Raw genomic sequence first — 14,714 nt, 5'->3', positions numbered from 1 at the left:
TTTTTTTGTGGCTGGAACTATTTGCTGAATTGGACCCAAATTCATGACTAGTTTTGGTGTCCTGAAAAAATGCACTTTGGGGCAAATTTACTACGGGCTGAAAACATTTCGCCTGGCTCTAGAAATGACTCAGGGGCCCATCTTGGGGACTAACTTCGCAGTCTCTCTTGCCTGTCTGCCCTTTGCCTTCTCGGATTGAATTCCACCGGCTTCCCCTTCCCTGGTTGCCCCAATGTCCAGTCCAATGCCCTTGGCTGAAGCGTTTCCGGACTCGGGTGTCCAATATCCCCGCCAGCCCCCGAGCCCCCATATTTGGTCAAGATGGGAGTGGCCCGACGGGAGGACGGACAAACTGCAGCCCTTGTGCTCCGGGAGCCCTGAACCCCTTGTTCTCCCGCCCCCCCGGGGGTGGAGGGCAGCCAGACCACAGTTGCACAAGCGGGTTGTGCAAGAGGCAGATGCCAGGCGGACTGGGCGGGTATATAGCTGCCGGCAGTGCTGCAGCGCGGAGAAGGGCAGCGGAGCGCAAGAGGCTCCCAGCCCGCCATGGATCTCCTGGGAGCCATCGCCCTGGTCCTGGTCATCTGCCTGTCCTACCTCCTGCTCCTCTCCACCTGGCGGCAAATGCAGGGCCGGGGGGCAATGCCCCCGGGGCCCCCCCCGCTGCCCCTCCTCGGGAACCTGCTGCAGGTGGAGCTCCGTGACATGCGCAAGTCGCTGATGAAGGTGGGTGGCCCCGTCCCGGGATGTCCCGGGCAGCCCTGACCCCTCGAGGGGTCTCCAGCTCCCACCAACGCCCCCTCAGAGCCGCCGACCGGCTCAGCCTTTAGGCGCTTGATTGAGTTTCTGTGACTCCAGGTATCTCTGGGCCGGGGGGGGGGGTGTCGGGGAGGGGCAGTGCGGGATGGGGGGGGATGGGGATTGGTGTGTCTGCGGGGAGGGGCGAAGGGCAGGCTGTGCTGGGGGGTGGGGGTAGGGTGACCAGATGTCCTGCTTTTATAGGGACAGTCCTGGTTTGGGGGACTTTTTCTTATATAGGCTCCTATTACCCCCCACCCCCTGTCCCATTTTTTCACAGTTGCTGTCTGGTCACCCTAGGTGGGGGGCTGGGTGGCAGGGAGGGGAAAGGCAGGGGATGGGGATGGGGGAGCAGGGGACGGGCAGGGAAGGGGTGCTCTGTGGGGGGCGAGGAGGGGCAGGGCATGTGTCTGTGTGTCCCTGACGCTCCTTCCCCCCGGCCCACACGGCGTCTCCGTCTCAGATCAGCGAGCGCTACGGCCCCGTCTACACCCTCCACCTGGGCCCCCGGCGGGTGGTGGTGCTGTGCGGCTACCAGGCGGTGAAGGAGGCCCTGCTGGACCAGGCCGAGGCCTTCAGCGGGCGCGGGGAACAAGCCACCTTCGACACGATCGCCCAGGGCTACGGTCAGTGGCGTCCGTGGGAGGGGAGCGAGCCGGGGGGCGCAGAGGGGGCAGGTCCCGGCCGGGGCAGAGTCACTCAATTCCCACCTCGTCCTGGGGCAGGGGCTGGCTGGGCCGTTCCCAGCAATCCCGAAAATAGCTGTCTTTATGCGGTTAGATCCTGGGAGACAGATCCACCGCTCCGCCCCGCCAGGCTGGGGCCAGGGCGCGTCTCAGTTCAGTCATCGATCTGTGGGGCGGGTCCAAACTCAGTTGGGGGGAGGGATTCTCATTTAGATGGGGGGGGGGCGGTGACATCATTTTAAAATATCCCCCTCTCAGCATTTCATTTGGCATTTTGCACTTGCTTCCCGCCCTGCCCCCAAAAGGAAAAAACCTCCATAAACTTTCAAAACTCAGGGGTGGTCAACTTTTCAGTCCTCATAAGAACATCAGAGCGGCCAGACCGGGTCAGACCAAAGGTCCATCGAGCCCAGTGTCCTGTCATCCGACCGTGGGCAATGCCAGGTGCCCCAGAGGGAGTGAACAGAACAGGGAATCACCAAGTGATCCATCCCCTGTCGCCCATTCCCAGCTCCTGGCAAACAGAGGCTAGGACACCCTCCCTGCCCCTCCTGGCTAATAGCCATTGATGGACCTGTCCTCCGTGAACTGATCTAGTTCTTTTTGAACCCTGTTATCATCTTGGCCTTCACAACATCCTCTGGCAAGGAGTTCCACAGGTTGACTGTGCGTTGTGTGAAGAAATACTTCCTTTAGTTAGTTTTAAACCTACTGCCTATTAATGTCATTGAGTGACCCCTTGTTCTTGTGTTATGAGATGGAGTAAATAACATTTCCTGATTTACTTTCTCCACACCAGTCATGATTTTATAGCCCTCTAGCATATCGCCCCTTAGTCGTCTCTTTTCCAAGCTGAAAAGTCCCAGTCTTATTCATCTCTCCTCGTACGGCAGCTGTTCTATGCCCCCAATCATTTCTGCTGCCCTTCTCTGAACCTTTTCCAATTCCAATATATTGTTTTTGAGATGAGGAGACCACATCTGCACACAGTATTCAAGATGTGGGCGTACCATGGATTTATATAGAGGCAACATGATATTTTCTGTCCTATTATCTCTCCCTTTCTTAATGATTCCCAGCATTCTGTTAGCTTTTTTGGCTGCCGGTGCACATTGAGTGGTTGTTTTCAGAGAACTCTCCACAGTGACTCCAAGATCTTTCTTGAGTGGTAACAGCTCATTTAGACCCATCATTTTATATGTCTAGTTGGGATTATGTTTTCCAATGTGCATTACTTTGCATTTATCAACACTGAATTTCATCTGCCATTTTGTTGCCCAGTCACCCAGTTTTGACAGATCCTTTTGTAACTCTTTGCAGTCTGCCTGGGACTTAACTATCTTGAGTAGTTTTGTATCATCTGCAAATTTTGCCACCTCACTGTTTACCCCTTTTTCCAGATCATTGATGAATATGTTGAATGGGACTGGGCCCAGTACAGACCCCTGGGGGACACCACTATTTACCTCGCTCCATTCTGAAAACTGACCATTTATTCCTGCCCTTTGTTTCCTATCTTTTAACCAGTTACTGATCCATGAGAGGACCCTCCCTCTTATCCCGTGACAGCTTTATTTACATAAGAGCCTTTGGTGAGGGACCTTGTTAAAGGCTTTCTGAAAATCTAAGTCACTACATTCACTGGATCCCCCTTGTCCACATGCTTGTTGACCCCCTCAAAGAATTCTAGTAGATTGGTGAGGCATGATTTCCCTTTACAAAAAATATGTTGACTTTTCCCGAACAAATTATGTTCCTCTATGTGTCTGACAATTTTGTTCTCTACTATAGTTTCAAGCAGTTTGCCCGGTACTGAAGTCAGGCCTACTGGCCTGTAATTGCCAGGATCACCTCTAGAACCCTTTTAAAAAATTGGCGTCACATTAGCTATCTTCCAGTCTTCTGGTTCCTTCTGCTCTTTTGCCCGCCCCAGGAGTGGCCTTCAGCAACGGGGAGCGGGCGAAGCAGCTGCGCCGGTTCTCCATCACCACGCTGAGGAACTTCGGGGTGGGGAAGCGAGGCATCGAGGAGCGGATCCAGGAGGAGGCTCATTTCCTGCTGGAAGCCTTGCGGGGCACGAAAGGTTTGTCGGTGCCGGGGCCAGGGAGTCGGGGGCCAGACCCCAGCTGGCGGGAACCGCCCAGAGCTCCATTGGGGTCAATGGAGCCAGACCCCCAGATGGCGGGAACCGCCCAGAGCTCCATTGGGGGTCAATGGAGCCAGACCCCCAGCTGCTGGGAACCGCCCAGAGCTCCATTGGGGTCAATATGGGGCCAGCCCCACAGCGGCAGTTAATCAGCCATCTCCCCACCCCGCACCAATTAACTTCAGAGAAGGGTTTGTCTGTCACTCCCAGAGTGGTCTACAAAGGAGGTTGGGAGCATTATCCCATTAGGCGGGCAGGGAAACTGAGGCACGGGTCATCCCGGCAGGGCTCGAGCGAGGCATTCAGGAGATCTCTGTTCGCTTCCTGGCTCTAGGACAGACCCCTGGTCCTGCCGAGAAGGGGGGTCGGGAACAGGGTGAAGATGGTGCTGAGATGCCCCGGTCCTGGGAACCAGAGTGGGGCAGAGCCACTGATGGTACTGCTGGCTGGGGAGAACTAGTCCAGTGTTCGCCTCTAGGCTTCGTGGCCCCCTTTGCCCAGGGCGGAGCTTACAGGCATGTGTCCGCGTGGCAGGTGGCGGCTGCAAGATCAGGGAGAAGGGGGTCCCTAGGGACCGCGGGGGTTGTGGCAACAGAGACGGTCTGTGGCACAACCCCCCGGCTCGCCTGTGCCCCACCCAACGCTGGTTGTACCCCCTAGGTTTGCCCTTTGACCCCACCTACTTCCTGAGCCGCACGGTGTCCAACGTCATCAGCTCCGTGGTCTTCGGGGACCGGTTCGACTACGAGGACAAGGAGTTCCTCTCCCTGCTCCACATGATCACCGAGAGCTTCCGCTTCACCGCCACGGCCTGGGGGCAGGTATGCCGGGGGGGGGGGCAGGCCACGGCCCACGGCCCTGAGACATGTCTGCACAGTGCTGCGGGGATCGGGGGGAGCGCTGGTTAGCTAGGGGAGCGGAGGGGGATGCGAGAACGCTGGGAGGGCAGCGAAGAGGAAAACCTGGGACCTGCAGTGATGGGTATGAAATAGATACAGGGGAATGTCGGGGGATGGACAGAGAGTGTGAATGGAAATAGATAGATAGATAGAGGGGGTGGATGGGGATAGATAGATAGATAGATAGATAGATAGATAGATAGATAGATAGATAGATAGATAGATAGATGGGGTGGATGGGGATAGATAGATAGATAGATAGATAGATAGATAGATAGATAGATAGATAGATAGAGGGGTGGATGGGGATAGATAGATAGATAGATAGATAGATAGATAGATAGATAGATAGATAGATAGATGGGGTGGATGGGGATAGATAGATAGATAGATAGATAGATAGATAGATAGATAGATAGATAGATAGATAGATGGGTGGATGGGGATAGATAGATAGATAGATAGATAGATAGATAGATAGATAGATAGAGGGGGTGGATGGGGATAGATAGATAGATAGATAGATAGATAGATAGATAGATAGATAGATAGATAGATGGGGTGGATGGGGATAGATAGATAGATAGATAGATAGATAGATAGATAGATAGATAGATAGATAGATAGATAGATAGAGGGTGTGTGTGGGGATAGATATAGATAGGTCAGTGGGATGGGGATGGATATAGACGGACAGACAGATTGGCTCTCAACCCACCCCGTGTTCAACGGGCTCTCTGCTCTCCATTCCACCCAGCTCTACGAGATGTTCTCGGGCACCATGCGCTACCTGCCCGGCCCCCAGCGCGCAGCGTTCAAGCAGCTGGAGGGGCTGGAGAAGTTCATGGAGAGGAAGGTGAAGGCAAACCAGGAGACCCTGGACCCCAACTCTCCTCGGGATTTCATCGACTGCTTCCTGGTCAAAATGCAGCAGGTACCGGCCGTAGCCGGAGGGGACAGCTCAGCGTGGTCAGTATCAGGCCTGAGAGACCAAACGGCCTGATTGTAACCAGGGGTTCAACTGGTAACGGGGTCAGTTCAGGCCTCAAACCTTCTGGGGCAGAGAAGTCGAGCCCCACAGATAGCGAAGAACAACGGGCTTTGAGGAAAGCACTGGGCTGGATCTCAGGAGATCAGGACTCTGCCACTGACCCCCCATGTGGCCTTAGTCAAATCACGGCATTGTGTTGTACCTCAGTTTCCCCACCTATACAATTTGGATGGAGAGTGTGAGCTCCTTGGAGCAGGGATTGTCCCTCACTCTCTCACCCGCCCCAACGGGGGCCCTGATTTCAGCCAGGGTCCGTGCAGCTCCCCACACTAATGGGCGCTGACCTGGCTTCTGTGCAGTGTAATGGAGTCCCAGACGGATTCCGTTCCCAGACACATCCCCAGAGTTCTCACAAGCATCCTGGCATTTTTTCTCTCTCGTTCTGTTCAAGGAAAAGGAAAATCCTTCCTCCGAGTTTTTCCTGAAGAACATTGTTCTGACGGCGCTCAACGTCTTCTTCGCCGGGACAGAGACCGTCAGCACCACCCTGCGCTACGGCTTCCTGCTCCTGCTGAAATACCCGGAGATCGAAGGTAACGGGAAAGGGGGTGTGACGGGTTGGGTCATAGAGACCCCCTTGTGACTGACACCTGATGTGCTGAGACCACCTCTGAGCCCCTTTTCCCTGGGACTCTAGAACCCTGCCTGGTGGAGCCAGACACGCCAGCCTGCTGCAACACAGACCCAGGGTCTGAACCACATGCCCCAAAGCTGCAGAATTAACTGAAAACAGCTTAAGACGTGCTCCTGTCTCCAGCACCCAGATACCCAGCTCCCAATGGGATCCAAACCCCAAGTGAATCCGTTTTACCCGGTATAACGCTTATACAGGGTAAACTCATAAATTGTTCGCCCTCTATAACACTGATAGCGAGATACGCACAGCTGTTTGCTCCCCCAGGAATTAATTACTTACTCTGGGTTAATTTATAAGCAAAAGTGATTTTATTAAGTATAAAAAGTAGGATTTAAGTGGTTCCAAGTAATAACAGAGAGAACAAAGTAAGTCACCAAGCAAAATAAAACAAAACACGCAAGTTAAATTAGACTAATGGAGATATCCCATCTCCTAGAACTGGAAGGGACCTTGAAAGGTCATCGAGTCCAGCCCCCTGCCTTCAGTAGCAGGACCAAGTACTGATTTTGCCCCAGATCCCTAAGTGGTCCCCTCAAGGGCTGAACTCACAACCCTGGGTTTAGCAGACCAATGCGCAAACCACTGAGCTAAGCCTAATACAGTAAGAAACTGAATGCAGGTAAATCTCACCGTCAGAGATGTTCCAATAAGCTTCTTTCACAGACTAGACTCCTTCCTAGTCTGGGCCCAATCCTTTCCCCGGTACAGTCCTTGTTAGCTCCAGATCAGGTGGTAACTAGGGGGTTTCTCATGACTGCAGCCCCCTTTGTTCTGTTCCACCCCCTTTTATAGCTTTGGCACAAGGCGGGAATCTTTTCTCTCTGGGTCCCCACCCCTCCTTCTCAATGGAAAAGCACCAGGTTTAAGATGGATTCCAGTCCCAGGTGTCATGGTCACATGTCCTGTGAGACCTCCGGCCTCCAATCTTCCCAGCCTGACTCACAGGAAGGCTTACAAGTAAAATAGATTTCAGAGTAGCAGCCGTGTTAGTCTGTATCAACAAAAACAAAGGAGTCCTTGTGGCACCTTAGAGATTAACACATTTATTTGGCATAAGCTTTCGTGGGCTACAGCCCACTTCATCAGATGCATGAAGTGAAAAATCCAGGAGCAGGTATAAATACATGAAAGGATGGGGGTTGCTTTACCAAGTGTGAGGTCAGTCTAACGAGATAAATCAATTAACAGCAGGATACCAAGGGAGGAAAAATAACTTTTGAAGTGGTAAGAGAGTGGCCCATTACAGACAGTTGACAAGAAGGTGTGAGTAACAGTAGGGGGAAATTAGTATTGGGGAAATTAAGTTTAGGTTTTGTAATGACCCAGCCACTCCCAGTCTTTATTCAGGCCTAATCTGATGGTATCCAGTTTGCAAATTAATTCCAGTTCTGCAGCTTCACGTTGGAGTCTGTTTCTGAAATTTTTTGGTTGAAGAATTGCCCCTTTTAGGTCTGTTATTGAGTGACCAGAAACAGAGCCATCCACAGTCAATTGTCCTGGTTAATGGGAGCCATCGAGATTCCAAACCACCATTAATGGCCCACACTTTGCATAATTACAATAGGACCTTAGAGTTATAGTTCATATTCCTAGTCCCAGATACATGAGTGGTACATTTATACAAATAGGATGACCACACTCAGGAGATTATAATCTTTGTAATGGTACCTTACAAGAGACCTTTTGCATAAAGAATATTCCAGTTACATTATATTCACCCTCATTAGCGTATTTCCATAAAATCATATGGAGTGCAACGTCACGGGGGGACAAAGGAAAGGCAAAGGGCCGGATCCTCAGCTGGGGTAAATCAGCCGGGTTCTGCTGAGGGCAGCGGCGGTTCCTCCCTTTACGCCAGCTCCGGATGGGGTCGGACAGTCACAGCTCGGCAGCGAGTTTGTGTCCTGTCTGTGTCGCTCCGTCGTGAGTCAAAGGAAGCCGACGGTCAGGGAACGCCGGGTCAGCGTTGCTATTTCAGATTCCAATTCTAGGGGCCAGATCTGGATCTCGGTTCCCCCGGGGCTAATCCAGAGTCACCCCCTGACGGCAGTGGGGGCAGGGCCAGATCCGGATCTCGGTTCCCCCGGAGCTAATCCAGAGTCACCCCCTGACGGCAGTGGGGGCAGGGCCAGATCCGGATCTTGGTTCCCCCGGGGTCAATCCGGATTTGCACGGGCCCCCCTTTGAGCTGTGCTCACGTCTCTGCAGAAAAGATCCACGAGGAGATCGACCAGGTGATCGGGCGGAACCGTGCCCCGAGCATGGAGGACCGGAGCCAGATGCCCTACACCGATGCTGTCATCCACGAGTTCCAGAGGTTCTGCGACGTCATCCCCATGGGCCTGGCGCGCCGGGTGACCAGGGACACCCAGTTCCGGGGATACACTATTCCCAAGGTAGGCCCCGGGGTGTCTATCCCCCGCCCCACCCCATGGCTGTGTAGGGCTGAGCATTGCCCCAGGCAGCGGGGTGGTCTGGAGCTCAGGATGCCTGGGTTCTCCTCCTGCCTCTGGGAAGTCGTGTGGTCTAGCGGGCCGGGCACCAGACTGGGGCTTATGAGACCTGTTTTCTGTTCCCAGCCCTGCTACAGGACCTCGAGTGACTCTCTTTCCCTCCCACCCTCTGTCTAGGTCCAATTCCCAGCTCTGCCACTGACTCATCGTGTGACCTTGGGTATCACTCTGTGCCTCAGTTTCCCCATCTGTTAAATTAACATACATGCAGTTAATGAGCTTTTGTTTGTGTATTTAGACAGGGAGCTCTTTGGGGCAGGGAGCATCTCTCACTATGTCTGTGCAGCACCTTGCACGATGGGGCCCTGATCTCGGTTGGGGTCTGGGCAGCGCCCGGCCCGATGGGGCCCTGATCTCGGTTGGGGTTTGGGCAGCGCCTGGCGTGACGGGGCTCTGATCTAGGTCGGGGTCTGGGCAGCGCCCGGCCCGAGGGAGCCCCGATCTCGGTTGGGGTCTGGGCAGCGCCCGGCGCGACGGGACCCTGATCTCAGTTGGGGTCTGGGCAGCGCCTGGCGTGACGGGGCTCTGATCTAGGTCGGGGTCTGGGTAGCGCCCGGCGTGACGGGGCCCTGATCTAGGTTGGGGTCTGGGTAGCGCCCGGCGCGACGGGGCCCTGATCTCGGTTGGGGTCTGGGCAGTGCCTGGCGTGACGGGGCCCTGATCTCGGTTGGGGTCTGGGCAGCGCCCGGCCCGATGGGGCCCCGATCTCGGTTGGGGTCTGGGCAGTGCCCGGCGTGACGGGGCCCTGATCTAGGTCGGGGTCTGGGTAGCTGGTACTAATCAGCATAGGTCCATCAGCTGTGGACCTGGCCCATGGTGTCCCGTGTTTACTGTGGGTTTTCCCAGCGTGTCTAGGAGCCCCAGTCATGGACCAGACCCCACTGCGCTCGGTGCTGTAATGCACAGAACACAAAGACGCTGCCCCACAGAGCTCATAGTCCGAGACTGGACAATCGCTGTGTGCAGGGGCAGCGTGGTTCCGTGATGAGAACGAGGAGTCCGGACTCCTGGGTTCCGTTCTCGGCTCCGGGAGGAGCAGAGGGCAGTAGCTAGAACAGAGGGTGTTGGGAGACACCTTGGATTCTGGCCTCTCCTGGCCGCTTGAATTTTGATATTTGCTCGCATTGCAAATGCCTCCCGTGGCTGACGACGACCCTGAATTGTGCCCCGACATCCGCGCTGTGGGTTATCGGCGTTTAATCATCGCTGTTTGTCGCCTTCTCTTCCCCCAGGGGACGGAGGTGTACCCGATGCTGGGATCCGTGCTGTATGACCCCACGCAGTTCAGCAGCCCCGACACCTTCGACCCCAGCCATTTCTTGGATGGGAACGGCCAGTTTAAGAAGAGCGACGCCTTCGTGCCCTTCTCAATAGGTACGAATCCCTCGCAGAGCTCGGTTCCGAGCGTCCCAAGCAGCGAGATCTGGGCCTGGCCCAGCCGCCCGCTGCTAGACCTCACCCTGCGTACGGAGAATTGTGAGGCCAGATCCCCAGCCGGTGTAAATCAGTGTCACTCCATTGGGGTCAAGGGGGCTGTTCACACACACTCCGGGGTAGGTGTGCGCTGAAGCGCCGTGGGGAATCGGGGCCTTGTGAGCTCTTTGGGGCAGGGACCGTCTCTCTCCACGGGTCTGTCCAGCGCCTAGCACAAAGGTACTCTGACCTCGGGTGAGGCTGACGGACACACCTGGGGTAATTATCACCTGTGCCATCCCACAGGAGTAGCCGGTTCCTTTTCTCCAAACCAGGCTCGGTCGTTTGCCCCTCACTCCAGCGAATGCCAGTCTCCCAGTGGCGCGATCGGGCAGGTTCCTGCCCAGGGCGTCGTGGGGAATGTGGCCTAGGAGCAGACAGGCGACGTTAGCTCTGAATGCAGCATTGCTGAGCCCGGACTGGGACACCGTGTCTGGTTCCGGTGTCCACGCCTCGCACACGGTGCTGACCAGCTGGAAAGGGTTCGGAGAAGAGCTACAGGATGCACTGGAGGTCTGGGGAACCCGCCGCACAGAGACTCCGGGAGCTCAGTGGAGTGGCGGTTAAGGGGTGATTTGATCCCGGTCTATCGGCACCGCCTGGGGGAGAAGGGATCTGATGGCCGGGGGGTCCCTAATCTAGCAAAGGCAGAATGGGAGCCAAAGACCAAAAGCTGAAGCTTGGTGGTAAATCCCAACTAGAAATAAAGTGCAAATGTTTAAGACTGGGGGGATTTAGCCCCTGGAACAGCTCCCATCGCTTGCCCGCTGCAGAGCCAGGCCGGCTGCCTTTCCGGAAGAGACGCTGTAATTAAACACAGATCGCTGGGCTCAGTAGCGGAAGTCACTGGGTGAGATTCTCCTGCACCTGCTGTGCTGGGGTCAGGCTCGATGATTGCAGATTGTAATATCTCCCTCCCGAGCGTGTTATTGCTACATCCTCCTGTGTCCTCGCAGTCTGTCCCGGGTCAGGATCACTGAACAGATCAGGGGGACTTTTCTCCCCTGTTGTTTGCCCAGCTGCAGGGCTCAGAGCATCCAGGCGGCTGCTTTCACAAAGTCAGTGACTGTCGAGAGCTCAAAGATCTGCCTCATTAACCCCTCCCAGCACAGCAACATCATGCAACTGCCCCCTCTACAGATCTTCAAACGAACGGTGCCCAATTTCCCCAACAATCGTCACCGCCAGAGCTCCAGATTGGGGCAGAGTTTGGACAAGGGGTGAGACCCCCTCCCAGAGTCTCACCTGCCCTGGCACCCTGCTGTGGCCGGGCCATGACGCCTCCTTTGTCTTCTCTCCTAGGGAAGAGGTATTGTTTTGGGGAGATGCTGGCGCGCATGGAACTCTTCATCTTCCTCACCAGCATCCTGCAGAACTTCTGCTTCCGCTCCCCCGTGGAGCCCAAAGACATCGACATCTCCCCGAAGCTGGTCGGGTTCGCCACCCTGCCCCGCAGCTACGAGATATGCCTGGTCCCGCGCTAGCAGCCCCGCGGAGCCAGACGGGATTTCTGGGGGCAGCCTTGGGGAGGGAGAAACACAAAGGAACCAGACCCTTTATTAGGTGGAGACCTGGCCCTGTCAGCAAAAGGAGGCAATGGGGGGATCTGGCTGTGTGAAAGTGCCACATAGGGCTAGCTGATAGCTTGTATCTCCCCGCTGCGCAAGGGAATCCCGGCTCCCCGACACCTTTACATCCCCCCCACCTCCCGTGCTTGGCCCTGGCCGCTCCAAAGGTCTCTTGCTAGGCCTCGTAGCTAGTCCGTGAGCCAGAGCAGCGCGGTGCTTCGGGATCCCGCGGAATAGCTCCTTGCTGCTCGCACGAGGCCAGCGCTCTGCTCTCTTGATGGAGTCAGCAGGATGCAAACCGCAACCGACCAGGAGATACTGAATAAGCATCAGAGCCTTGACGTTGCAGCGAGAAATCGGTCACATTTCGGTTTGGAAATGTTCCAAAGATGAGCCTTTGTCCGGAGCCGCGCTAGTGAGAACCGAAGGGGGCAGCAGGCTGGGGCGGGCAGGTTATGGGAACCAGACGGCTCCGAGCTCACGGCTGCAGGGCCGGTTTCACGGTTTTGGTCTCTGAGCTACGCTGTTCAGTTAACTCCTGCGCTAACACCCATGGAAGCTGGCTTAGCTGTCGTCTGATTAGCTAATAAATTGGAGTGGGTCAGACCCCAGTAATTATGCGGAGCGCTGATTGTTGATTGCTAACGAGCCTCTCCCCGGAGCAGGTGAGCGGGGAACGGGCAGAGAGTGGGTGACAATGGCTGACACCGACCAGCGGTAAATTGTGACTGCTCTGGGGCCAGGGAAGGACATGCCGCTCGGAGGGGGCATTCTTCATTGCCCCCTGTAGCGAGGGAGCAGTGCATGCATCGCTCTTTGCCCGGGTCTCTGTTGAACTTCACCAGCTAGAAATGGTGGCAGCGTGGCCTAGAGGCAAGGGTGCGGTCTTGAGCATCCAGAGATCCGGGGTTTAATCCTGGTTCTGCTACCGACCTGCTCAGTGACCTTGGGCATGTCTCTTTCTCTTCAGCCCGGGAGCTCTTCGGGGCAGGGACAGGCTCTCACCCAGCACAACAGGGCCCTGATCCCGGTCGGTGGGGGGGTCACTTTCACCAGTGCAAAAGGGAATGTAACACGCTACAGATGGGTCCAGCTTTGCACTCACTTTGTCCCTGGTGTGCGAGATGCCGAGAGGTGAGTGCGGGGGAGTGGAGGGGACGGATATCAGTTTGTTTCAAGCTGAAACTGAATTTTTTTCACCAGAATGAAAAACCAAGAAAAAACCACCCAACATGGAAAAACAAACTTCCCAACAGAATGAAAAGGCAAAACACTGACTTTGGAAAGGATCAACAGCTGTTTTGTCGGTGGTGGGGTGGTGGGGGGGGGGTTAATTTTTTTCCCCAGACCAAACTATTTACTGAATTTGACCCACGTTCATGGACAGTTTGGCTGCCCCCAACTCTGCATTTCTGGGGCAAACTCACTATTCACTGAAAAACCATCCGCCGGCTCTAGAGCCGACCCCGGGCACGAGCAGGGGGGGATCAGCCCCATGGATCCCAGGCCCGCACGTTGAACGGGTGCCTGGGACCGCTCCACGGCCACGTTAGCAAAGGGCAATGAACGCTCCCAGGGACAGGCCGCTCTCTCCCCGTGTGTTGGCAGCAGCCGGCCCGGCCTTTGGCCAGCCTGGACGAAGAGCTGGTGTGATCCATCAGTGGAGACCCAGAAAATCACGAGGATTTGTGATGCCGAAATCATGCGCTTGTCACATGGCCCTGGGCCAGGGGTTTTCAACTGTTTTCCATTTCAACTGGAGGTGCGGACCCCGTTAAATCTCACACAGAGTCTGCGGCCCCCCCAGGGGGCTGCGGCCCGCAGGTTGAAAACCTCTGAAGTAGAGTAAAGGGTCAGACGCTGCTGCTGCTGTATCACAACAAAACCCCCTAAAGGCCGTGGCCTCATACACATTTACCCCATCCCTGCGGCTGGGGCAGGAGCAGGGTGTCAAAGTGGCTTTAAGCTCCCCTTGGCAGCTCTCTGTGTTAGTTAGAGCAACCTCAGGGCTACCCTAACTCACCTCCTGCCCCCTATGGGCCCTGGGGAGCACAGCCTAGCCACAGTGCCGTGTGCTCTGGCCACGCCCCTGAGCTGACCCCTGGGCCAAGGGTTGGGAGCAGGGCCCTTACAACAGCTCCTACGTGCAGGGGGAATTCTGAGGGGCCATTTCCTCCACTTCAAGCCCCCTTTACCCTGGCCCCATTGGCTCAGACGGTGACCTGAATTACCGTATCGGAGCAATTCCAACCCAGGAAGAAAGTGGAAATTTCATAAGAGAATCTGGTTAGACTGGGAGCGCTTTGGGGCAGGGACTGTCTCTCACTGTGGGTCTGGGCAGCGCCCGGCGCGATGGGGCCCTGATCTCGGCTGAGGTCTGGGCAGGGCATCGGGGGAATGATCCAAGGGCCATTGTCCTTCTTATCTGTGCGCCTTCATCAATCATTAACCCTCATCGCATGTGGTAGGTGATCATAAGGGCAGAATTCACCCAGTGCCGTGGGGTCAGCTCTGGGGGCACCTGTGAAACTCCATGTCGAAGGTCACAAGCCTTAGGCCCCGATTCAGGAAAGCGTTTAAGCGTGTGCTTGAGCCCAGCGCTACAAAGGGAAAGCCCAAGAGCACACAGAATCAGAGACTCGTAGGACAGGCAGGGACCCAGAGACGTCGTCTAGTCCTGTCCCCTCCGCTCATGGCAGGGCTCAGTATTGATCATCCCTGACAGGTGTTTGTCTAACCTGCTCTTAAAAATCCCCAATGATGGAGATTCCACCACCTCCCGAGGCAATTTATTCCAGTGTCTAACCACCCCGACAGTCAGGAAGTTTTTCCTAATGTCCAATCTAAACCGCCCTGGGCTGCAATTTAAGCCCATTGCTTCTTGTCCTGTCCTCTGAGGAAGAACAATGTACCTCCCTCCTCCTTGCAACAACCCTTTGGGTT

General features: G+C 55.5%; 1 protein-coding gene across 2 annotated transcripts; it reads left to right on the top strand.

The window, feature by feature from the left end:
* The first annotated feature begins 424 nt into the window (after positions 1-424).
* On the top strand, positions 425-12,390 carry LOC122174759 (cytochrome P450 2A13-like). 2 transcript variants are annotated; one of them, XM_065571490.1, is made up of 9 exons: positions 425-726; positions 1,262-1,424; positions 3,418-3,567; positions 4,291-4,451; positions 5,287-5,463; positions 5,972-6,113; positions 8,426-8,613; positions 9,963-10,104; positions 10,479-10,773. In XM_065571490.1, the coding sequence occupies exons 1-9, from the start codon at positions 547-549 to the stop codon at positions 10,592-10,594; spliced, it is 1,419 nt and encodes a 472-aa protein (XP_065427562.1). In that variant the 5' UTR covers positions 425-546; the 3' UTR covers positions 10,595-10,773. The 2 variants fall into 2 exon arrangements, with proteins under 2 accessions (XP_065427562.1, XP_065427561.1); XM_065571489.1 differs by lacking the exon at positions 10,479-10,773 and adding an exon at positions 11,506-12,390 and having other exon boundaries at positions 429-726.
* Positions 12,391-14,714: the final 2,324 nt, after the last annotated feature.

The sequence above is a fragment of the Chrysemys picta genome, chromosome 17 (genome assembly GCF_011386835.1).
Source record: "Chrysemys picta bellii isolate R12L10 chromosome 17, ASM1138683v2, whole genome shotgun sequence".
NCBI lineage: Eukaryota > Metazoa > Chordata > Testudines > Emydidae > Chrysemys > Chrysemys picta.
This window is presented reverse-complemented; position numbering and strand designations above follow the sequence as displayed.

What these genes read in the sequence shown, in the direction of transcription:
- LOC122174759 (XM_065571489.1), top strand. Translation starts at nt 547, where the DNA reads ATGGATCTCCTGGGAGCCATCGCCCTGGTCCTGGTCATCTGCCTGTCC. An exon ending in TGCGCAAGTCGCTGATGAAG is followed by an intron (nt 727 to 1,261) that starts GTGGGTGGCCCC and finishes TCTCCGTCTCAG; the next exon opens with ATCAGCGAGCGCTACGGCCC. An exon ending in GAAATACCCGGAGATCGAAG is followed by an intron (nt 6,114 to 8,425) that starts GTAACGGGAAAG and finishes ACGTCTCTGCAG; the next exon opens with AAAAGATCCACGAGGAGATC.